Genomic DNA, 23,799 nt, shown 5'->3' with positions numbered 1-23,799 from the left:
TCTCTTCTATTATATGAATCATATAACTAAGAGCAATCTGCCTTCTTATTCATACAAGCTCAAAAGATAACGACAATAAGATAACATTGTTTAACCTGACAGGCATTAGAGTATACCACCCAGAGAACATGGCCAGTTATGCTTCCTTTACTCACAGCCCTGTTTGGCTGTGACGTCATCGGAATCAGAAATCAGAATAGAATCAGTTTCCTAGTTACTGGATTGCACTTTTTGATAATATAGTGTACATTTATAGAAGGGAAATTATTTATAATCATGCCAGATGAGGATGGGTTACTGTTGAGGTCTGGCACATCAATTCAATTCAAATTTATTTGCATAGCACTTTAGCAATGGACATTTTCTCAAAGCAGCTTTACAGAACATAAGAAACATAATACAAAAAATCTTATGTTATAATTTGTACAAAAATTCAAGATTAATATTAGTTTGTATTTATCCCTGATGAGCACGACTGAAGTGACCGAGCAAGGAAAAACTCCCTTGGATGGAAAAGGAAGAAACTTTGAGAGAAACCAAACTAAAAAGGGAACCCCATCCTCATTTGGGTCACACTTGTGGGTGTGATTATAAATATACAGTCCAACAATTGTGTATTGATGGGGAGATTGTTGTCCTCAAAGACCACATGTAGTTGGCATCTCCTCTTAGAATGTCTGAATACTTCATGAAGCGGAATTCAACTGGAGCTGGTACATCCCTAGATGCCTCAGGATCCTCACAGGGTTGGCCTCATCTCAATGAAGGTCCAAAATCTTCATGACGAGGTTCTCAAGGTTCCTTTGTCATATTATCTCAGGGAACTTAGTACCATCACCTTTGCATTTACAGCATTTACAGCATTTGACAGACCTTTGCTTATTAGGGATAAATCTGTGATACATTAGGGATAAATAAGTGATATGCAAATAAAAATTAAATTCAGTTGAATTGAAATTGAAACTTGTGATCTTATGATGATGGAAAAAACTTTTCTGTTGTGCCGGTCAGGTGACACTAAAGAAATTTTAGTTGTACCATGTATTCTTTTAAGTATAAATTTAATATGTAGCAAGATATTTAATAACTTAAAGAATAAGTATGAATTAATATTCAATGATATGCTAACTGGTTCGCTCTTTTTCACCACCTTTCCACCACCTTAAGTGCTTTGTAATCTAAAACAGTTGTGTCTGAAATATACGCCTATGTCTGGGAGTAAATTGAGTTTGCAGGCCTAATAACCCCACTCTTTGTTTATTAAAAAAGTGTGCCATGTTCTGGAAATGGGTCTAGCTGGTGCTTATTGCAAACATTTATCTCAGTTTTTATGGCTGGATCTGTGGTGATATTGTTTTTTTAACTACAAAACTATATTACATACTTGGCTTACAGACACAAATATGTATTTGTGTTAGCTCCTCGGCTATTTTCATTTTTTCTTTTTGTCTTTCTCCAGTGGTCTGTTCTCTGATGAAGCCATACATTTCCATGGCAGATAAAGGCCCCTTCATTTCAGCTGTGGGTGTATTCTTTTTTTTATTTTCTGGTGTATAGTTTCAAAATGCCTTGAAGGAATCAACTGCAAAAGCTTTTACAAATGACATTACACCCTCGAAATCTCTGTCCATACCTCCCCATCTGTTTCTGTATACGGAGCAGACAGGAACAGGAATAGACAAAGCAGACAGTGAACAACTCTGTCAGCTAACATTGACCCACAGACTGTTAAACATATGTCTTACTATTCATATGCTCTGGTTTTCTCTTTGCTTCCTCTCTCTCTTCCCTCTCCCTCCTTCCCTCCACGACTTCTATAGACAGCTGCAGATGGCTTCATTCTTCAGACCACATGATTTTCTTCTTTATTGGGTGCAGCACGAGTCTTAGCGCTCCTCGTGCTTAGTGAACAGTGTCTGAGATGCCACATTCACTGGATTCCAATCGGTAATTTCAGCTAAATTGGAGGCACTGATAGACATGAGATATCTCCTCATTCCAACATTGTGTATTCAGCGTGTGTGTAGCAGAGGATGGGCACTAAGTTTAAGCAAAGAATTTCAAAATATCTTCATTAAGCAGTAACTGGGAGAAATTATGCACTACACCCAAATCACACACATTACACACATTTTGTTATCATACTGAATATAGTCACATGACTTGTAGTAAAGCATTTACGCAATTTACGCTTTGATGTTCCACAAAAAACCATGTAGGCATGTGTCATTTTTGTCATGTCACCTTCATGTTTTATTATGAAAAGAATGTGTAGGTGTGACTGGTATTTGATCACCTGACATTCTCCTGTGATTCTTCTCAAGCTGTGAGAAACCTTAAAATTCCCCTCTGTCTGAAAGAGAAATATGAATGAACATTAGTTAGACTCCCAGCAGACTTGTTCTTCACCATGAGACACAGCAGCTGCAGTCTGCCTCGGCAGCAAAATAAGTATATGAGCCAACTAATGAAACACTCACACATACTGTTTACTAGTTTGAATAACTCTAACACACTTTGATTAGTGAACCGATGAAATTGGATGTTATAATTACAACTTGTGGCCATGCATCATGTAGGAATGACGGTAGTTTGTTGGTAGTGATGGTGGCATGTTTAGGAAACAGTGGATCCAGGCTTGTTTTCACAGCACCACTGATGTCTGGAAGCATGTCTGTCTGGCTTAGTAGAGGCTTATAGCCCCTTGATGACTCATAAAGTTGTGGAGAAGAAACCAGAACCAGAATGAGCCACTGTTAACGATACAACAGAATAGGTCTCTCTCTCTCTCTCTCTCTCTCTCCCTCTCTCTCTCTCTCTCTCTCTCTCTCTCTCTCTCTCTCTCTCTCACACACACACACACACACACATTATGGTAGTGTGTATGTGTGAGAAATAATTTTAAATCATTTCAGATCAACTTTAAACTTTAGGATTGAAAAATATTTTCTGAACATGGTTTCGAAATTAACTACTGTTATTTTCTGTATATTTTTAATCTATTTTCATATCAATTTCAGTTCAATTTTTTCTTCTGAATGCTAAAAAGCAGTCACTCATAAAATCAGATGTTTCAATAATCTGCCATGAGTCACAAGGGCATATAAAGTTATGACTCCTAGGATCTGAGTGTAGCCTTGTGGGATAGGCTTATCTATTAGATATGGGCTCAAAGAGGCATTTCCGCTTACAGTCAAACCTTTAGCAAACACAAACGCCGACACTTTCCTGTTTCTCACAGATGAGTGACCTTGGAGTCATATATTCTCAAGCCACTTCTCCAAATACCTTTGCTGCAAGCCCAGAAAGTAAACATTACAAGTCATACAGTGATACTAATTTCTGTTCATGTGATATAGTTATAATGACAGTGTCTGCTCTAATATTGACGTTAAACTGTATTACAAACACAAATAGACCTCTGGGAAATTTCTGTAAATTCAATTTGAGATTTCGCCCTGCGATGGGTTGGCACTCCGTCCAGGGTGTATCCTGCCTTGATGCCCGATGACGCCTGAGATAGGCACAGGCTCCCCGTGAACCGAGGTAGTTCGGATAAGCGGTAGAAGATGAATGAATGAATGAATTTGAGATTTCCATGTTTACTGTATTTTAGTCAGTATTTGCCAAACACAAGATGCTCTAAAGACTAAAGTGTCACGGGTGTTACACACTTCTCATTTCATGGTCAAGTGGCTAGAGGACGAACTGGACGTGAAGGGCAAATTAGCGAGACATATTTCGGGATACGATCAGAGCCTAGCATTTCTTCTTAGATCAGGATAGCCTTTGATCTACAGTGTAGTCTGATCCAGCATCAAAAGCCTGGCAGCAACGTAAAACCACACACAGAGAGCTGAGTTATACACTCTCTACAGTCGGCTCACACATGATCACCTTTCCATATGTGCTGATTTAAGTCAGTGAATTGCTTGGATGGCTGGGAATATTTTTTATAATGGCTATAAAGGGAAAATAAATTTCAAAAGATGTTTTATTAGCTAAGTAGCCATGTTATATTATATTGAGAACAAACTTATCATATTTATTTGCCAACATATACCATGTACTCTATTAATATCATACTAATATAATAATTTTACATTTGTTCTACTATACATCCCTGCTACACAGTAACATGGACAAGCCTTAGATTGCACCAGAGTGAAACTGGCTAATAGGTGTGTCTGAGTGACATAGTATATCTTTCTGTATTTTGGTTACTGTTATTTTTATCAGGTACTGTAGCGGCTTGTATTGAACCTTGGGTGAGTCACACATGATTACTTATAGACTTAGTCGTGTTTATTGGCGCAAGCCTTTTTTAAACCCTCATAAACGCTGATAATGTAAAGACTATTAAGCAACATAGTTGGACTCACACCCAGTGTCACACTCTTAAGGATTTCAGCATCCTGTCATCACAGGGCAATGTAGTAATGCAATAAAACAGGTCTATTGAGTCTCTTATCTCTTATGACGCCAAATTGTTCATGAATGAGTAAGGGACTTTCCATAGACTTTAGAAATAGCTGAGTTTCTTTACATCATTCTTTTTAGATGTGAAACCCTATCCCTTTTATACTGTTGTAATGTAATCTATTATGTTTTAGATTTGTCTAAAAAAAATTTTGATATATGTGGAAAAAATTATTAAGTGTATGTATGATGCAACAACACAGCCAAAAGAAATGCTGTATTTTTATGAAAATTTATTTAAATTAACATTAAAACAGGACATAGTAAATAACTTAAAGACAATCAAACAATTTTTATCCATACTACATTCCTTGTAGCAAATAAATAAGCACATTTACAAGTGAAATCCAGGGAGTATTAGGATCCCTCATATTGAAGAACACTGAAAGTTCGAGCATTCAGTCTTGAGTGTCTGTTTGGCCTGTTGAAATTATTTCCGAGATTCTGAAGCGCTCCAGCTCAGATATTACACCTCTTTTCTGTCGTCGTTTCTTCTCAGACATGGTGCAAACATCTCAGCTTTGGTCCAAGCTTTCTTCTGCATCTATCGCTCTACATCTCCTTAAAATAGGAAAACAAAAAAACAAGAAAAATTAATTTGTGATCTCAGTGAGTGGGTTTATTGGATATTTGTCTATTGATAGTCCTTTTTCTAATATATCAAATATTAGATATTCAAATATTAAGCGTATTTTGGTTTTTATATATATATATATATATATATATATATATATATATATATATATATATATATATATATATATATATATATATATTATACACACAAATGTGTATATGTGCAACAGCTACTAAATACTATGAATGTGACACTCCAGAGTGTCTCCATGTGTTAAATCCAGACTCACCGGAGTGTAAGTGTGTGTGCTGAATGAGTATGTCACGGTGCCCGGACCATGCGTAAAGCCTCCTGCTGTCCCGAAGTGGAGCTTTCTGCGTCCTGTCTTGTTTTAAAGTCCTGGATGGCTTTCCTGTTCTGGAAATCAATCAGTGCCATGGTGATCATTGCATTCCAGCCTTGATCCTCGCCTGAGCACCGAAAGTCGATCTCCTTATCGTCCGTGGTGACGATGGTGAAGTAGACGAACTTGCCGGTGCGCTCCACGCAGTCCACTTTCTTAATACACTGCAGCTTTAGCTCTTTGCTTTTGCTTTTCTTCTGCGTGTCGGCGTAAATGTTCAGGCTATCCGTGGTCAGGACGCATGTCTTTCTCTTCCAGAGCTGGAGCAGGTTGTCGCTCCTCTTCTCCAGGTCGCCCTCCTTCAGCACCTTGGAGCTCTCTACCGAAGTCATTTTCATGTTTTGCGGAGGAATGGCGGAAAGCCGTTAAGGTAGATGTTTAAAAATAAGGCTCCTGTCTTTGACGTGTCTCGGAGCTTCTTGGTGTGGCTGTGACTAAGAATGAATGAGACTGGGAGTGTTTATAGCATTGTCGCTTTGCCCGGCCTCCAGCACGTCACATGCGCGTTCGGTATTTGAGTAATTCATTGGCGGAACGTGGGCGGAAATGTGGCTCAAAATGACCTTCACCCTTCAGCTATTCCCTAAAATACCTCATTACAACATTGCAGTGTGTTGCTCTTAGGGCCCAACTACAATAACTCACTCCACAATAACGCGTGTATGATCTTATGGACCATTTGATTGCTTCTTTGTTTGTAGCTAAGAAAAATACAATCTGATGCTCAAGTCACAAGGACAGATAGCTTAGCTTGAGTTTCTTTACATCATTCTTTTTAGATGCTCAAGTCACAAGGACAGATAGCAGATAGATATATATATGTGTGTGTATGTGTGTGTGTGTGTGTGTGTGTGTGTGTGTGTGTGTGTGTGTGTGTGTGTGTGTGTGTTAAGCTTTGGACAGCCATATCTAGGTATTCTGCTACCATCATTAGCTTACACGGTTGTGTTACAGCCAGCCAGCAAGTATTTAGAAATTCTCAGTGATCAGGTGCATCCCATGGTACAAATGTTGTTTCCAAACAACGATGCCGTTTTTCAAGATGATAATGTGCCCATACACACCGCCAAAACAGTTCAGTCTTGGTTTGCGGAGCACCAGGATGAACTTAAACACCTGCCCTGGCCAGCTCAATCACCTGACTTGAATATCGTTGGCTCAGTAAGTGAAATTTTGGAGAGAAATGTGAGAAGCAGGTTCCCTGCTCCAACCTCCCTGAAGTAACTAGAAGACATTCTGCTAGATGAATGGTACCAAATTTGTATGAATCTATTTCAAATAGAGGTAAGTAGAGGACGCAGAGGTAAATGCAAATGGTGGCCTAACACCTAGTTATTAAAGAGATTTTACATATTTCTATGATGTTCACTTTATTTTGTCCAAACCCTATATATGCTTTATATATAGCATAATTATTGATTTTTTTTTTCTTAGTATTTACAGTATATTGATATAGGATTATCATGTAAATTTTTCTGTTGTTCTTTTGGCTTACTGTTTCTTTTGTTCATGGAAATCTGTGTTAATACAGGTTCAGCTCTTAGTAAGCAATACAGTACTTGAATCTAATGTTTATAATAAACCTTACTTAAACCTATTTTTTTTATCCCAACTCATACTTTGATTTGCTGTCATTTGCAGATAAATTTGACTGTACTGCAATTTCAAAAAAGCTTTGTTAGAAAAGCTATATACTTATTCACTATGTAAAATGCAAGTTTTAATAGTATGCATATCTCCTTTTCTTAATAATTAAACCAATATCCAGTTTCAAAGGCCATGTTCTGATTGTATATAGTGTAATTTAGAGGTCTTCTTACTTTGCCTGTTGTATTGTTAGCTGTATTATGGTTACCAGGGTGTGTGGGGGTGTTGTCTTGGGCACAGAGACATATAGGCATGTTTATGCTGTGAGTCACTTTAACCCACAGCATTTGAGCCCTTATGGGAGGGATCTTGAAAGTGCCTACTTGATTCAGATCTTGGCAGACATTGCCTATCTTCACTGGTATATCTAACATGTGATTACTCTGTCAACGGCATGGTGTTAGAACAGGGTTTAATTTAAATATCAGGTACTCCGTATAAACCAGCACCAGCAGATTGTGTTTCTAGCACTGTGTCACATCTGAATCTTATCATGTGTGCTGAAGATGGCATTTCACTCTATCTCTGTTAATCAGTGGGTGTATTTTGAGGACAGTAAATTCTTAACAAGCTGGACAAAAGTCATAACAAGGATTGAGGTCAAGCATTGCGAAGAGTTAAGAAGAAAAAAATAATTTCTGGGTTGATGGATACAATTACAGTTTGTGTTTAATTGATAATTAATGCTTTACAGTGGTACAACATTTTCAACAAGTCCAAATAAGGAACAAAATTGTCTTGAAACATTGAATTAGATGGGACTTTCCAAGCCTGACTTCAGGTCTAGTGCAAGCAGTCAAGTCTGGACATGTCTGTGCTTTTGACTTTGCTATGAGCCTGTGCAAGAAAATATAGTCAGTGCACTGAGCTTCAGTTCATAAGAACACAGTAGCTCTTTCATAGACAACAGTCTTAGCTTTGTTTTTATTTTCCTTTTTGGAATTGAGAAGATTTTAAATATCCTGGTTATTACTGCATATTATTTTTGTCTCTTAATGAAAGTAACACACAGAAATGGACAAGCTGACAAACAGAAAGAGTTCATGAAAATGGCAAAAGTACAAACGCTGCAATTCACAATTAAATATTTAAAATGTCATGCATCATAGTTATGCATCATTCTTATAAGTGATCATATCAGGATTTTATATTGTTTCTCTACTTTGTTGTGAACATTTTGACATTTATGTGACCTGAAGAGTTTGAATGACAACTGACCATTATGTTTTTGGATATTATAGTGATGCTAGTGATATGAATATGAAGTTTTTTAAGATGTATCGTTGTTGGTAATGTGGAAATGTCAAAGGCAGAATGTATGATTAAAGTGTGTCTTACTGTGGGTACAATCTATGCAGTGCATGTATGTGCGGTTTCCTCCACATGCCAACAGGTGGGTTGGATATGTTGAATTGCCTCTAAGTGTGATTGAGTGTGTGTGTGTGTGCAGCAGCTTTGCAAGGGACTGGCATCCCATTCAGGGTGTATTCCTGTATTTTACATCTGGGTTAAGCTCCTGATCCACAACATCCCTGACCTGGGATAAAGTGTTTACTGAAGACGAATAAATGAATAGTCCAAATAAAAATGCTCAGAATATGAATTCAACACTCTCCTTTATGTATGTAAAAAAATACTGACATCATTTTAAGCATGTTGATCCCAAAGACATGTGATCAGTGCGGGAAATACACAGTGTCAAAATCATTTAAAGGATTTAGCTACAATTACTTAAAAATGGCATCCTGTTAAGGCTGGATTTCCATATAATATATAATAGGATTATCACTATATGCATGGCAGTTATGATGATCACATAGTGTAGCTGAGAGGTTGTTATGGTAACCATGACAAGAGTGCAAGTACAGCTGTGTGATGATGCCACGTCAAAGCTCACAGCTGCTATCTGATAACTCTCCACCAGGCCTCCATACATGTCAACAGTCCATCGGTGGCACCTCTTCTCCTTTCCAATTGTTTTGGCCACCTATATATAGGTCCTTAAGGCCCACTCTGCCCTACAAAGACCTCACACTCATAAAGTCTCATGTCATGCTCTGGGCCAGGAATGTGAGACCGATGAGTCTCTGTAGCTATATGAAGCATTGTTTAGATAAGCTTGTTCTACAGAGGCCTGGGCAAATGCTGATGCACCGTGGGAAAAAGAACAAATGGTGCTAATGTCCTGGACAAGCTTTTAAGACCGTTGGAAAACAATGCCGGGGGAATGAGGAACTCCTGAAAGGTCAAAAGGTCCAGTATCTATACCAAGGTCTAAACCCTGTCAATGAGAGTAAATTAGAGTCAGTGAGAGACATGGAGCCAGTGTAAGAGGCTTGTAATGATGTGTATTTAAAAGGGAGGTAACATAAGTTTAACATATTATTCTACATGAACATATGTTATGTAAATGGATACAAATAAAGGTATGAATTAAAGAAATCTTCTTAGAAAGATTTACAGATCATTAAAACAGTGAGATTGGGAGGTTTTTACACTGTATATTTAACATAAATGTACAGCGCGGCATGATGCATTACAGCATTGTTTTTACCTGCTTCTGAGTTTACTGGTCTAAAGGAATCTATTGTTAAGGAATGAATTAGATCTAAATTTATTGACAATATTGAAACAGCGGTAAGTGGTTAAAACACTGGACTAGAGATTGTAAGGTTTCGAGCTCAAATCAAAGCGCTGCCCCTGCTGGGCCCTTAGACAAGGTCCAGCAACATTTAGCTGCTCAGTTATATCATTGAGATAAATGTAAGTTGGTCTGGATAAGGTCAGAGGCCAAATGCCATAGATATAAACATAAGGGAGACCAGGTTTATTCAGTTTATTTTGCTTCTCAGTTTTGTTTCAAATAGTTGTACAGGTTTCCCAAAAATCTCCATACACATGGGAAACTTTTTAGAAAAATGTCTTCCAAAATAATTACTTAGCCTTTTTGAATACTTCTGACAAAGGAAGAACATAATGAAATTCTCATGGCTGGATTGGGAAGCGGTCACATGTTGCAATGTAATTTATAAGAAAATACAGTATAGAAAAAGTTGCAAACCAAACCAAGAAGTGGACGCCCATGAACATCCACTGATGAAGACACAATGGACATCACCAATGTGTGGAGATTTTGGAACACCCCTTTACCCTTGAGTGATCTGTTGAGTTTGAGTGATGGTTTGTTGATGCTAGTGATATTGTTATAAATTGTGTTTAGAAAGTTCGGTTGTAAGACTGAATGCTGAATGAGATGCATGAGGACACTGAGGTTGAGGATAGCTGACCTCTGACCATGCCAAAATGTATGGAAGAAATCACCTACCTACCTTCAAGAATTTGGGTTCTTTATTTATATTTTAGAAAAAAAAATTGTTCCTGGGCAGAAGTACAGGATTAATATGGTTGAATTTGAAGATCCCAAAATTAGGCTTAAATTATTTGTGATGTATGAAACCCAACTGTAACTGATCCAATCTACTCACAGTAAAATAATCAACATAAAATTGCAGCTTGATCAGCATGCATATTGTGTCAACATCCTGTTATTTTGAGAAAGTGTCCACTGTTTTGTTTGGAAATAGTTTTGGCATCATGAGTAAAAGATTGGACCACTGACATCTGTTCTGTTGTTGTCTGGGTCTAACCTAATAAAAATATCTGCCTGGGATCCTCTAAATCCTCAGCATCATCTGAAAGTGTGTGTTTTGTTCTGAGCAGACCTTGTATCTTGCAGTGGGATGGATGACTGACAGATGATTCAGGACAAAAAAAAGCAAATTGATGGTTGCCTGAGTCTGGCAGGTACAACCCATTAGGTGTTATAAAGGTTCACCTAACCGCTGCTCATTCATGTCACAGACAAACCAACAAATTCCAGCAGGTGAGGCTGCAGCTTTCCCATGACAAGGAATGTCAGAATTCATTGTCTTTCCGCATAGCTGTGTAATCCACCTGCTTCCTGTTCATGACAAGGTTAAATAGATTCTATAAATACTACAATGCAATTTTTAGAATGATATTTATGATTTGGCATTTATGACATTTCTGGTTATACTTTTCCGAATATAATTTGTGATGCATATAAAACGTATTGGTTTTATTGAAGCAAATTATTTGTCATGAGTTGATTTGTTATGTTTAGGAAATACAATGTTTCTAAAGATAAGATGGAACGTACTGCTCTGAACAATATCACACTCAACAAACCATGACAATATCCTTCCTCTTCTCTAACTGTCACTGATACATATTTACAAAGAATTTAGTTTAGCTTGTCTCTCTGCTATATACAGAGAGATGCACATGAGGTCATAGATATATATAAGTTTTATATATAGTGTATATACTGCATCATGTTACCCTGTTTTTTTTTTGTAGAACTCCATGTCTATTTCTGGATTCAGAAGGTATGGTAGGGTATTTTGGATCTGTTTTTTAAAGTGCTTGTCCTTTAAGTATACAGTGTGATTCAGAATGCATTTAAAGTATTTTCTAACTTCAGAAATGGAGATCAAGTAAATAAAAAATTAATTAATTAATTCATTTACAAAAAAAAAAAAAAAAAAAGATGGCTAAAATTAGCTGTGTGGTGCAGTGGATATATAAAACCTAATTCTCAGAAACTCAGCAGAGTTTATATGCACATAAACCATACAAGGTGTGTGCTATTTGTAGGCCTATAAAATCCACATAAGATCTGTGTTTATGTCATGTCCATGGCCTTCCTACAATTGAGTGTTAAATCTTACCTGTCTTACCTGCTTAACCTTGATCCATTAGTAGCTTAAAAAAAATTGATACAAATGGTTTAACTTAATTAAATCTGATATTACTGGAGTGGAATCTGAGAAAAGAAACCCAAAACTCATAAAAAGCAATGGGGGATTTGGCGCATGTCCAGAGCACTGCCATGATAATCTTAGACTTCCATCCATTAGCTCATGTTTGCAGTTCATTTGTATATACATCTATTTCAGGAGTAGGAAGACTCATTGAATGAAATTGAATCACTTGGGAAAATGGCAATAAACAATGTCTAAAAAATGATTACTGCTGCATTAACAGTGTCAACATCATTGCTGATCGTTGGGAAGATTTGTCCTGATAATACTGCTAGCCAAGTGTGTTTTGGTGTTATTGTTAGTTAGCTTGCTTTCTGTCATAGTGACTCACCACTTAGTTATGATAAACTAATTTTGCCTCCCACTACTAAAGGAAGCCATCAAGGTCTGGGACTGTGTGTTTGTGAAAGAAAGACATAACATCTTAACAAGAAGGAAAAGAACAACCAAAGATTGTCCCATGGTCAATAACAAGCACATCATGAACATCTGAAATGTCAATAACAGAACATTTATATGTTTAGGATGATCCTAAAACACTGAGGCAGAACATCTGTCTCATAACCTACTACCAGTGGTGGAAAGAATACTAAACATACAGATTTAAGTAAACAAGTCTTCCGGTGACAATCTGCTTTATAAAACTAATCTGAAAATGTGTCATTTTTCTAAAGTTATATTAATCAATCAAATGACATGCTAAAGTGAACACCTAAATTACCAACAGTATATAAACAAGATAGTCTTACACAGATAGCTGAAATTTGTTGGGGTTTTAGTAGCTTGGAAGATTGTTGGATAAATAGCTCATGTTAATTCATATATTTCAATCTACCTAGCTGAGCTTACACATTATCTTGAGCATTTCCAATTGAATATCCAATGATCTTTCTAGCTAGTCTAGCTCATTCAGTTAGCTAATGGCTTACCTGTCCATATTCTATTTGGATATTAAGCTGATATTTCTATGGAGTTTTGGTTCACATAACCCACAGATCATTAGCAGATGTGCTTTCAAGATAACTGATTAATTGGACTAGGGATGCTCATCTGTCTTCACCGCATCAGACCTTGCTGCCTCTGAATAAGTGTTTGAACCTGAAGTGTTGACTTTCAGCAAGAAATTGCATTTAGTTAGATCTTGAATGTCTTACTTAAAATATGCACATTGTCTTTTAATGATTTACAGTCCTCCAGATTGAAATACATTCTAATACTAATCTTTTACTAGGTATATACTATCACTGTAAAGGAGATGTAAATTTAGCGTAATTTATTTAAATTACTATGATTTAATTAAACTTTCCAAAGTCTCCATTACAGTGAATAGTGATATTTCCACCCTGGTTATACAACCATGCCTTGAGGCATTAATTTGAGAACAATTTGTTAGTTATTATTTTAGCCCGGTTGAGTCACAGGCCTGGCTTCACTGGAACGAAGCTGTTTATATCTCTGAAATGGCTGTTGATGTTGCAGGACATTAAGAGGACAGGACACAGACATACACAGAGAAGATATAACAGGAGAAGGGCAGCTACTGAATTATCACTGGATTTGTATGTATAGTTTCTCAATACTGCTAAGAGAAACAAGATAGAGGTTTTGTAAGAACATGTTTCATAACCTGTAATAGATGAACTCATGGAAACGTGTATTAGGGTGTTCCAAATTTAGAAAAACGCATGAAATATAAATACAGGTTTAGAGCTATATTAGTGAAATTTTGAGGTAAAGTGTAAATAAAGCAGTCCAGTTAAGGGAAAAGTTATTACATTACATGAAACGTATTATTTTTTTACTGCAAACACTTATTTGTTTTATATGCAACAGTGGGACACAAATGACAACCCAGTCACCGAATACCTCACATACACTCAAAGTAAAAAGAGCCAAATAAAGGTTTTTAAGCTTAGGTCAGAGTGGGAATCCTTTCCAAGAGAGGAAACAGTTAGTTGTATAATTGTACATAGCATCTTTAAGGGTTGCTCAGATGGACAACCAAAGTCTGTATAACTGTTGGGTGTTTTTTTAACACAAAATAAATTATTTCAGTGGTCCTTTAACAATGAAAGACAGTATTCAAGTTCCACAAAGTGTTTTAAAGGGTTCTACATATGTACAAAAGGTCCATTAGGAATTGTAGATGTATGCATTTGTTATACTCCTGGGGAAAAAAAAGATTGATTCCTCCCCCAACCCCCCCCACCCATATGCTTTATCATATTTGGCTTTTTTTTAAAAAGGTTCTACTTTGTCAGACAAAAAAGTCATTACATGCCACTGTAAGACTCAAATCTGGAATGCATGAGAACTCTTTTCTGATGAAAGCTTGACAAGACACAGCAGCATCCATGAAGAACATTCACCAGCCTGTAATGCTGGAATACTGTTGTGTTGAGCTAAAGCATCGGACCTGCTGACAGCCCATGACCAAAAAGGTGTTGTTTCAGAGCGCTGACTAAAACAGCAGCAGTGTTAACTGTGAGGGAATCTCAGACACCAGATTAAGCAATTGAGACACATCTTAAAGAATGTCAGAGCACATTCCATTCACAGCACAGGCAAGAAGTGAGAGCAGCTTTTGTGGCCACTGTATCAGAACCATCAGTGCTGAGATTCTTGGCATGCTACACTGTAGCAGGAATTCTGCTTCAGGAAAAACTCAAGTACAATTTTCCCTGCATGATGTGTGCAGACATTTCTAATTCTTTTCTTCTTTACAGAGCGAGGGACATTGTAAACACAACAAAGTGGTAAACACACATCCACACACTCACAGCAGAGTACACACACAGCATGCTGCTTAGCTTACACAATGTTTAATAGAATACTCTTGACTATTTTATACAAATTGAAACAACATTGCATTAAAACCCAAGACATTCCCATTAAGGCCATTGCTAGCATATGGTTAATACTTGGGCAGTGTCTTTAAGATCTGCCCTTTCTCAAGCAAGAGCTACTTATTTAATAAGAAATTAAAAAAAAAATCTATGTATGATAGCAAGGATCACAGAACAAAAGAAACCTGGTTGAAAATCCAGACCAAAGTGCTTGTTTAACGTCAGTGTTGTCTAACATGAGTAATGAGCACTTAGTATTTTCCACATCTTTTTTTAATGAGGTCTAACATGGTATGATGTGCAAAAGAAAGCCACTGGGCTAACATTCACTTGCTCCTTATTACCCAAGATCCTGATCAAACAAAATGAAGAAAACATTACAAATCCCATACTCCTGTTGCAAGTACTATGCATTGTCAACCTTTAGTCTTGTTAAAGCAAATATAAAAATAAACAGTGCTAAATCAGAACTTAAAGAAAAAAAATAGCCACATACATTGAAAATCTGACTAATTAGAGAAGAGTCAGTGCAGGATTGATGCTTGTTCTGGTTAGCAAGGCTAAGAGCAACATAAATCAGTGTTTTTTAAAAAGCATATACTATGTTTATAATACTACCCACACTCCACTGCAGATTGCTGTTTTTTGACACCGATCTCAGCCTTGAAGGCAATTCCTAGCTGTTTCGGTTACTGTACTCCATTTCATCCAGCTACATGAGACTAGATATGACCTCCCAAATTGAACACTGAATTAACTGTGCTGTAACAGAGAGAGGTTCTGATATACGTAGCTATAGTTTACCTAACAGCAGTTTCATTCTCGACAGAACTACTGTATATGGTGTGTTTAAGAAAACACACACACAAAAAAAAAAATAAAAAAACAGAACAAAAAACCCCGAGTGACCTACAGTATGATATGGTATATTCAGGATTCTGTAATGTCACCAATCATAGAAGAGTGACAAATAACTGAGAAAAGATAAATATACTGGGGAGAGAGCACACACACACACACACACACACACATGCGCGCGCACACCTCTTCAAACAAAACTTCCAGTCCTATACAGAAGAGCTTACAAAAGAGGCCTTAGATCTAAAAGGGTGAGATGTAAAACTGTTTTATGTAGTCACGCTTTTTTTTTTTTTTTTTTTTTTTTTTTTTGTGACGTAAACATAAATGATCATGCATTTCCTACATGGTGCTTAGAGTTCTATTGCATTTTTTTTTAGGGTATATGGCAGGTCCAGCAGGAGACAAGATCACACAGAGCCATCTCTGTATTTACTGCTGCTTACACTCTGCTGGCTGAGGCTCTTTCTACACACACACACAAAGAGAGAAACACAGAGAGAATATGTCAGGTCATTATAAATGTCCAACTATTTCCATGAAATAGACGAGCATGATGGAAGATTTGCATGACTAAAAAAAACCAAAAAAACACAACAACAAAAGACCTGAAACAGAAATAAATAACGGCAGAGAGGCAATGCCTTATATTAATGTGACGCTTAGGCTGACGAATCAAAGTATAGGTGAGAGGAAAGAGGACAGATATCATAGATCAGTCAACATGCTGGAACTAATGTCCCTTACCTAGAAATGCATGGAAGTGTAAATGATTCATGCCTGCAATGAGGACAAAGGGGATGGGGAACAACAATCAGATTACACACCATACATGCATAATTTAGTGTCAATCAATCCAATTATTAACCAATCAGAAGCAGATTAGAAAAGAAGTACCCTGGGATGTTCAACAGGAGACTCCAGTTTCACCAATAATGAAACAGAAGTCATTCCAGTTATTTCTTTAGTGTAGACCATAAAGTCTACATAGCACAAATGGATATAATTGCCAGAAAATGCAAACGTCTGTAACTGCACACCCTACATGATTGGGTCAAATATTAGAACAAAATTCTTTACCACTATTTCTGTCTGGGCCACACTTTATACTCTAAGGGCTAGAAATTGGACAGCTGATACGCAAGAAATAAAATAATCATTCAAATGGGTTTTATTCCTTTTGTATACAGCAACTTGTAAAATATGTTCATAATGATATTTTATGTTGTGGATCATCCATGAAACAAAGTTTCACAAAGTTTAAAGTAGTTATAAACAGTCATGTGCTCAGTAGCCTCTTTCTTCTCCTTCACTGGATGTTACACGTCTTACAGAAAGCTTCACCGTATCAATGAAACGTGTATTGTTTTTTTTTCCCTACAGAAATGCTAACGTATTAGAATAAGCACATTGATATAAAGCGGTGACTTGCCTTAAGAGCTTGTAGAAAAATGAATGTCACTGCAATACTGTAGGGTTTTGTAATGCATATAAAAATGCATTCTTATTTAGATGACAGTATCAAAAATATACTCAAAATGTCTGTTTTTGAACACATTCGTTATAACATGAGAACAGTGCTGAAGATTTAGATATTTACACATGCCAAATACAAATCATGGTTAGTGTACAGTACTTGGCTACAGTACTTGGAGCTGTATACTATTAAAATTTGAACTATGGTCTCCATCATGTTTCTGCTCGCATCTTTTTATCTCTGTTGAATAGCCCAGAGCTACAGTGATCAGTGTGCTTGAATCAGTATCATCCCAAATCCCATCAAGAGCATATGTAGACAGATGCCAGAGAATTCTGTAAACACAAAGCTAAACACTAACAGTGCGGTCGATTTCGCCTTCATCTTCCTCTTCACCCTCCTCAAGGTCCTGAAATACACAAAAGTAGCTCAAAACCATGATCACACTGAACAAGTCTACACAGTTTCAGATATTAACACTTAATGCAGTTTTATATAACCAACCTCCTCATCACCTTCTTCAACATCCTCCTCTTCAAACTGCACCCACACACAGAAACAGAGCAGGGCACAAATCAGCATGAAAATTAATACAGCTCTCATCTAACTAAATGTATCGTTCTATCACATTGTATTGGAGTCTTATTTTATGTCTGGCATTTCCATATGGGATCTGTTACTGTTAACTCTCAAGATCAAGCCCAAAGAGCGGTCACTGCCAGTAAAGCAAGCCATCGTTAGTCGTTCCCCTAAATAAATAAATTAATAAAAAACCTGTCAGACATAAGGTGTGGCCAAATCAACTACCTTGAAATTGTTTAAAAATAAACGCCCTGGTGAGCTCAGGAACACCAAAAGTCCCTGAAAACCATGGAAAACAACTGTGGAGGATGACAGAAGTCTTTCCCCCTTTCTCTAGCCAAACTCTGACACATTTATATATTCTCTCATATGTTGCAAAAGTCAATCAAAAGAGGTCTTTACCAGAATGGTAAAATCCTGTACAGGTCAGCAACAATAAAAAGAACTGAAATTCCTTCATCCTTCAGTGCAATCTAAAGCTGAAAGACTGCACTCATGTTCATTATTTAATTTCAAGTGCAACATACAGCTGAATGGGTTTGAACTTGACTGAACAGTGTTTCATCGATATATTTCATAATAATTCATATCCGCCTTTTTTTTTTTTTTTTTTGCAAGTACGATCCTGTAAGGAATTAAGGAACCAAATAGAAGGAAACTAAAAAATATGACTACACTAGATAAATTATTAGTGGTGGCGTACGCTTTCGTCATCTTCCAGAGCCTCTCCTGTGAAATAGAGCACTGCTTTGGGGATGATCCGCTCTCGGAAAAAATGACCAATCTCAAAATCTGTGGCAAGAGTGAAGTCCAGATCCTCATCCTGAAACAAAATGCACACACAAATCCTAAAACTCAGCATTGATTAAATTACACCATCATTTCAGTTTATATAATTTAATCACCACATTAACAGCTCAAAAAAAAATGCCACAATTAAGCAAATGTCCAAGTCATTCACATGGAAAAGGTCCGAACTGTGGAATTTGCTCAGTCTAATAAGCTGTGTTTATTTACTCATTCCAGTAAGTGCTGACAGGAAAACTGTAGTGACGCACAAAACTTTGTTAGAATTACTAGAACGTAAGAGATGCATGTGCTGTGACGGCATGGTTTAGTATGTGGGAAGAAAAGACGCAATTAAAAGTGTATTTACGGTAACGATTGCTCAATGCTTGGTTAGTCTGCTGAACTAATCTCCAAAATGTTTACAAACAGTGGAGGACAAACACTCAACCAGAACAACTTCAGGGTCAAACTCACCATTCCATCTGGAGATGCTGGAAGAAACATGGAAAGAAAGGAAGGGGAAAAAAAAACAACAACAAAACATCAGATTAGTATATAGCATAATACCCTGGTGACATTTTAAAGCCATTAACTATGTGAAGGAAAGTAGATAAATGAAAAGAGAACTGTTTTTTTCCTTTTGTTTCTGTTATCTATGGTCTCTAGCTGGCTTTCCGAACAGAAAATGACGTCATTCGGTCAGTTACTTTCTGCTATGGTGACAGCTCATGCTCCGCCGTCTCTTAAGGGCGAATGCCACACCTACGAAGAATTCTAAGGAAATCACTTTTCCCCACCAACACTCAACCACGCAATACACACAAAGCTTTCCTGCGGCTTTTGTCAGAAATGTCAACCCTTTTTCTACAGGTAGGACTGCATTCTTTCACATGCGCTTGGGCCGTAAGAAATGACAAATGAAAATGACTCAGTTAGCGGAGGTGAAAAGGTAGCAGGAAGGAAACATGCCACACGCTTCTATGCACTAATTACACCAGGCCAGAACAGAATCCGCAGTAATGAATGACCAGACTAATCCAGTGATTGCTCAATAGGGAGAAAAATCACATGTCTGCACACCTGACTACGCAGTTCTCTAGTGAAAGCTCAGCAAATGAATTAGTAAATCATCATCATCCCATTCAGTACGAGCAAATTCCATCAGCGTTTCTTTTTTCTTAAAATAAATAACCCTAAACGTAGCCACAAATAAACTTCAAGGGCAGCACGGCCGTGCTGCAAAAAACGATATATAATGATAGAAAAATATCAACGGATCATAATGCGAGATGGGAACAGATTTTCCATGTTTGGCAAGCAGTGACTTAGAACTTAATGTGCTTATTTACAAAACTAAAATACAGCTTCTGGTCATTTTACTGTAACAGTCATTCTTGCTAAACTGTTTATAGCTGTTTGCTTTCAAAGTCATTTATAAAAAGCACAAAACACTGCAGGGTTCACTAAAGTTTGAAAGGAAATTTTCATTTTGTTACAGATGCTGATGCCAAAATCCAACACTATCAGAGTTGGTATTTTTTTGTAACCGGTTTGAATTGAATACAAAATACTCAACTCAAACAAGTCTATAAACGTAAATGTCAACTTGGATTTAATGTTCGGTTTAGTGGAAAAGCTCAGGCTTCAATCGATAGGCAAAATTTTATTGCGCACATTTAAATAACGAGCCTCATACTGAAATCGCCGGATGATGTTCACAATCCATTTGAAGTTTTTTTTTTTTTTTTATCTGTAATACTGGAAAGCAAAGACCTTCAGCTACACTAAAACTAAAGATGAACATGTGCTGCCACCTGCTGTACATTAAAGGTGCTGGCAAAATGGAACTGTAACATGGAAAGTGAAGTTCTGCATTAAGCACAGGGACACTGTAGATGGACTGAAAAATAAAGTCTTCCTTGCAGGATAATCTTACCTTTGACAGGGTTAAAAAAGTTAAAGAAGGAATCCTGTGGCACTTCCTTGGTGATGGTCCTCACTGTTCCTCTGCCTTTGTGCTTCTGCTTTTTCTTAATCATTTTCACAGTTACGTCTTTGCCTTTCTGCCAGTCTATCTTGCAACTAGATAAAAACCACACAAAAAGGGTAGTTTTCAGCATGTAAACATATAATGGAGACCAGAATCATAACCAACATGTCATCTGTTCCTGAAAGCAATGTGTGTATTGTGACTGTGTTCCTCACCCCTCACAGTCCACAATCTCTGGCCCCTCAAATGAGAAAGGGTCTGCTGAATCTGGCTCTGATTTCATCTTGTATGTTTTAGTGAGGATGGTATTGCTGAAGTAGCTGTTGGGCTCAAAATGAAACTCCAAAGTGAAGCTCTGGTTTAGGATAAACAATAAATCAGCGTCAGAAATAGCATGAAAGCCGTTTGTGATTAAAATATTAGAGGAGCATTCAGTACAGACCATTGGCTCTTCAGGTGCAGAGAATTTCACTGTGATGTCCTGCAAGTGTTTCAGGATTGGCTCGTCATGCTCCTAAAAGAAAAAATAAATAAACGCATTGTCCTGCTCAGGAACGTAATGGATCATAAACTGTGTGTGTGAAGAGGGAATTACACCCTGCGTGTGATGCCAGTTTATCCCAGGGCACCATGCATACATGCATTTATACGGTAAAGTCATTCAGCTTTAGGGAGGTGAGACAAAACCCACATGGAAACAGTTTTGTGTCGCTTTTGATTGAACGGAGACAAATATACAATGACTATATACACGTAACTGCTCCCCTAGTGGAGACTCTTCAAACTGCTAAACCTGAGTGATCAAGGTGGACATGTCTAACTGGTCACATCTAAAACACATGAGTAAATTTGACTACTCTCATTACAGGCATACATTTTGTATTTGAACAAGTAGATTTCAATTTTTTAATTTAGAATTCACACACACACACAAAAAAAAAGTGCCCATGTGTGAATTCTGGCTGCTCACCCTGCTCATTAAGATCTATTGTGCTACAGAGTGCTCCAGCTTTTAGCCAACACACCTGATCAAGCACTGATAAAAGCATTCGGATTAAACTGAGTCTGAGGTGTTCGAGCCAAGCTCTACAGCCGGAAGGTCAAATTCAGGTCATTGTAACAGACCAAATTTCTCATGAATAGCCTGGGAATAAACTGGTGAGCTGAGGAGTGTTAAATAATTGAAAGGAAAAACACTGCAGGACTTACAGCAGAGTGTTGTTGCTCTTTAAGGACATTTAGAACTAAATACAGTCTACAATCTACCTGGACTTTTTACAACGGCTCATCTAAGGCTCACTCTTTAAACAATCTACCAAAGGAGGCACGAAGGATCTATGCAGAAAAATGTTTAAACTTATTTTTCCTATATTTCTACATACCGTTCCTGACTACCTCTAGTTCTGGCTGACTGGTTTGTTATTTGCACTGGTTGAGACCCTGGTCTATCCATTACCAAAAAGAAATACACTGTTCCAAATTTTATTACTAGCACTTCAAATGCAAGACATAAAAGGTCAGAATTAAATACACAATCCTATTAGCACATTAGTCCGTTAACATCATTAAATTAGTCCATGATATCCTGGATGCAACTGGCTAAACTGGCTGACTGTTTATTAGCCAGATCAGACCTGAAGGGCTGCATATCTATGGGGGTTTTTACACCTGGTCACTTCATGCGTTTTCTGTGATCCGATAGCTATCCGATCGTAAAAAGACCAGGTGTAAATGCCCTCCGAAACGGTTTCGAGATGGATATAAATCCGATCGCTCAAACCACTTCAGGAGGTGGTCTGGGACGCATTTCAGATGTAACTGGACAGGTGTAAATGCATGTGGTTGTTCAAGCCACATACGTCAGCGCTATACTCCTCCCAAACGGAAGTACGTCACTCGCAGGTGACTCGCGAGTCGTGCATCGTGCCAGAAAGAAACATGTCTTCCCACCAATGCTGGCTCCGATCTTTCACCCAGGTGTCTCGTTGGGTCTTAAAATGCACTGCTGCCACCAGCGAAAATGCAGCAAACAGTAAATGCTGTTTTTTGTAGCAACCGCATGTGTTCCATTTCAATTACCCCGGAAATGAGGTAAAATATATTTGCATTTTGGGCAGGAGTAGAAAGATCAGATTGATATCCGATTCGCCAAGACGCATTTATGTGGCCTAATGTAAATGGAACAGTTTTAACAAATCAGATAGCGATCGGATCAGAGAAAACACATGAAGTGACCAGGTGTAAAAGGGCCTATGAAGAACGCCTGTTTATTTTAAAAGCCCTTTCTGTCACAACCACATCCTGATCATTAAGAGAAATGCTATGGAAAGATCTATACAGTAAGTCAGAGCAGAAAAAGAGATCTATACAGTGCCAGAGTTTCAGTCAGTCTGTTCTTATGTATGAACTGAGTAAGTCTGTTCACCTGCAGCATTTCCCCCAGCATGTCCACATGTTTAAAAATGGTGAGCCAGAACTCTGGGATGCCTTTAGGGTCTTCAGTAGTGGCTGAATCTTCTTTCTTCTCTCCCAGAGCAGCCTTCTTTTTCATATCCTCCTGTCAGAGCAGAACACATCAGCAATCACTGGGCCTTTCTTATAAGAGTCACAAGTACAGATGACTGATCACCAGATATTATGGAACGCAAGAAACTTTTAACGCAATTATATTTCTTTTCAATGCATATCTGCATTTCTAAACTAGTTCAAGTGTGCTAGATTTTTGGATGCAGACTAAAGTCCTAGCGGATGTTCATAATGATTGCGTCTCTGCACTTTATATTAGAGGCACAATTCTACTCCAATAACTTGGATCATGAACAAAATTAACCTCCATGTCGGTGAGTTCTCCCAGAGGTAAAAATAACCAGATCAGTTTGGAAATAATGATTGATTCATAAGCCAGTTGGGATTGTGGACAATTTAATATTAAGAAAAGTGAATTCACCAGTGCATCACATATGTAGTAAGCGGATACTCACAGACAGCTCTTCCTCCTCGCCTTCACTGTGCCACTCACACTCTTCGTCGGTGGGCTCCACTGCTCCCGACACCACTGCCTGTCTCTGAACATCACATACTAAATTAGTTTGTGTACTTGTATAGAGCAGATTATGGTAACATCTAATTTATTCCAATGTTCACAGAGTTACAATGCCTTAATATTTGACACTAAAATGAACTCAAAAGCTAATTACAAAGTCTTCTAGATGGTGTAATAAAGCAGCAAAACAGAACACCCATCAGTGCTGGTTGAGTAAATGTCTATAAACTCTTAGTACCACATTCAGGTTTAAGGCAACATAGC

General features: G+C 37.6%; 2 protein-coding genes across 3 annotated transcripts in view; both read right to left on the bottom strand.

Annotated features, from left to right (window-relative positions):
- Positions 1 to 4,695: 4,695 nt before the first annotated feature.
- On the bottom strand, positions 4,696 to 5,902 carry phlda2 (pleckstrin homology-like domain, family A, member 2). Its single transcript, XM_060886572.1, has 2 exons — positions 5,346 to 5,902; positions 4,696 to 5,040 (listed from the first exon to the last, which is right to left on the bottom strand). Exon 1 carries the CDS (start codon positions 5,795 to 5,797, stop codon positions 5,378 to 5,380), a length of 420 nt encoding a protein of 139 aa, XP_060742555.1. The 5' UTR covers positions 5,798 to 5,902; the 3' UTR covers positions 4,696 to 5,040; positions 5,346 to 5,377.
- An 8,854-nt stretch (positions 5,903 to 14,756) lies between these two features.
- nap1l4a (nucleosome assembly protein 1-like 4a) overlaps positions 14,757 to 23,799 on the bottom strand; it is an 11,922-nt gene continuing 2,879 nt past the window's right edge. The window contains exons 5-15 of one of the 2 annotated variants that reach the window (XM_060886984.1): positions 23,474 to 23,557; positions 22,918 to 23,049; positions 20,935 to 21,006; positions 20,708 to 20,847; positions 20,439 to 20,584; positions 18,977 to 18,993; positions 18,417 to 18,536; positions 17,636 to 17,671; positions 17,493 to 17,540; positions 16,402 to 16,434; positions 14,757 to 16,122 (exon numbers count right to left, since the gene is read on the bottom strand). In XM_060886984.1, the coding sequence (XP_060742967.1) occupies positions 16,429 to 16,434; positions 17,493 to 17,540; positions 17,636 to 17,671; positions 18,417 to 18,536; positions 18,977 to 18,993; positions 20,439 to 20,584; positions 20,708 to 20,847; positions 20,935 to 21,006; positions 22,918 to 23,049; positions 23,474 to 23,557 (801 nt within the window). In that variant the 3' untranslated portion in view covers positions 14,757 to 16,122; positions 16,402 to 16,428. The remainder of the gene's footprint in view (positions 16,123 to 16,401; positions 16,435 to 17,492; positions 17,541 to 17,635; positions 17,672 to 18,416; positions 18,537 to 18,976; positions 18,994 to 20,438; positions 20,585 to 20,707; positions 20,848 to 20,934; positions 21,007 to 22,917; positions 23,050 to 23,473; positions 23,558 to 23,799) is intronic. The other variant, XM_060886983.1, reaches the window with a different exon arrangement.

The sequence above is a fragment of the Tachysurus vachellii genome, chromosome 14 (genome assembly GCF_030014155.1).
Source record: "Tachysurus vachellii isolate PV-2020 chromosome 14, HZAU_Pvac_v1, whole genome shotgun sequence".
Classification (NCBI taxonomy): Eukaryota; Metazoa; Chordata; class Actinopteri; order Siluriformes; family Bagridae; genus Tachysurus; species Tachysurus vachellii.
Note: the sequence above shows the minus strand (reverse complement) of the source record. Positions and strands in the feature narration are given on the sequence as shown.

Coding starts and splice junctions, on each gene's coding strand:
- phlda2 (XM_060886572.1), bottom strand. CDS start 5,797: ATGAAAATGACTTCGGTAGAGAGCTCCAAGGTGCTGAAGGAGGGCGAC.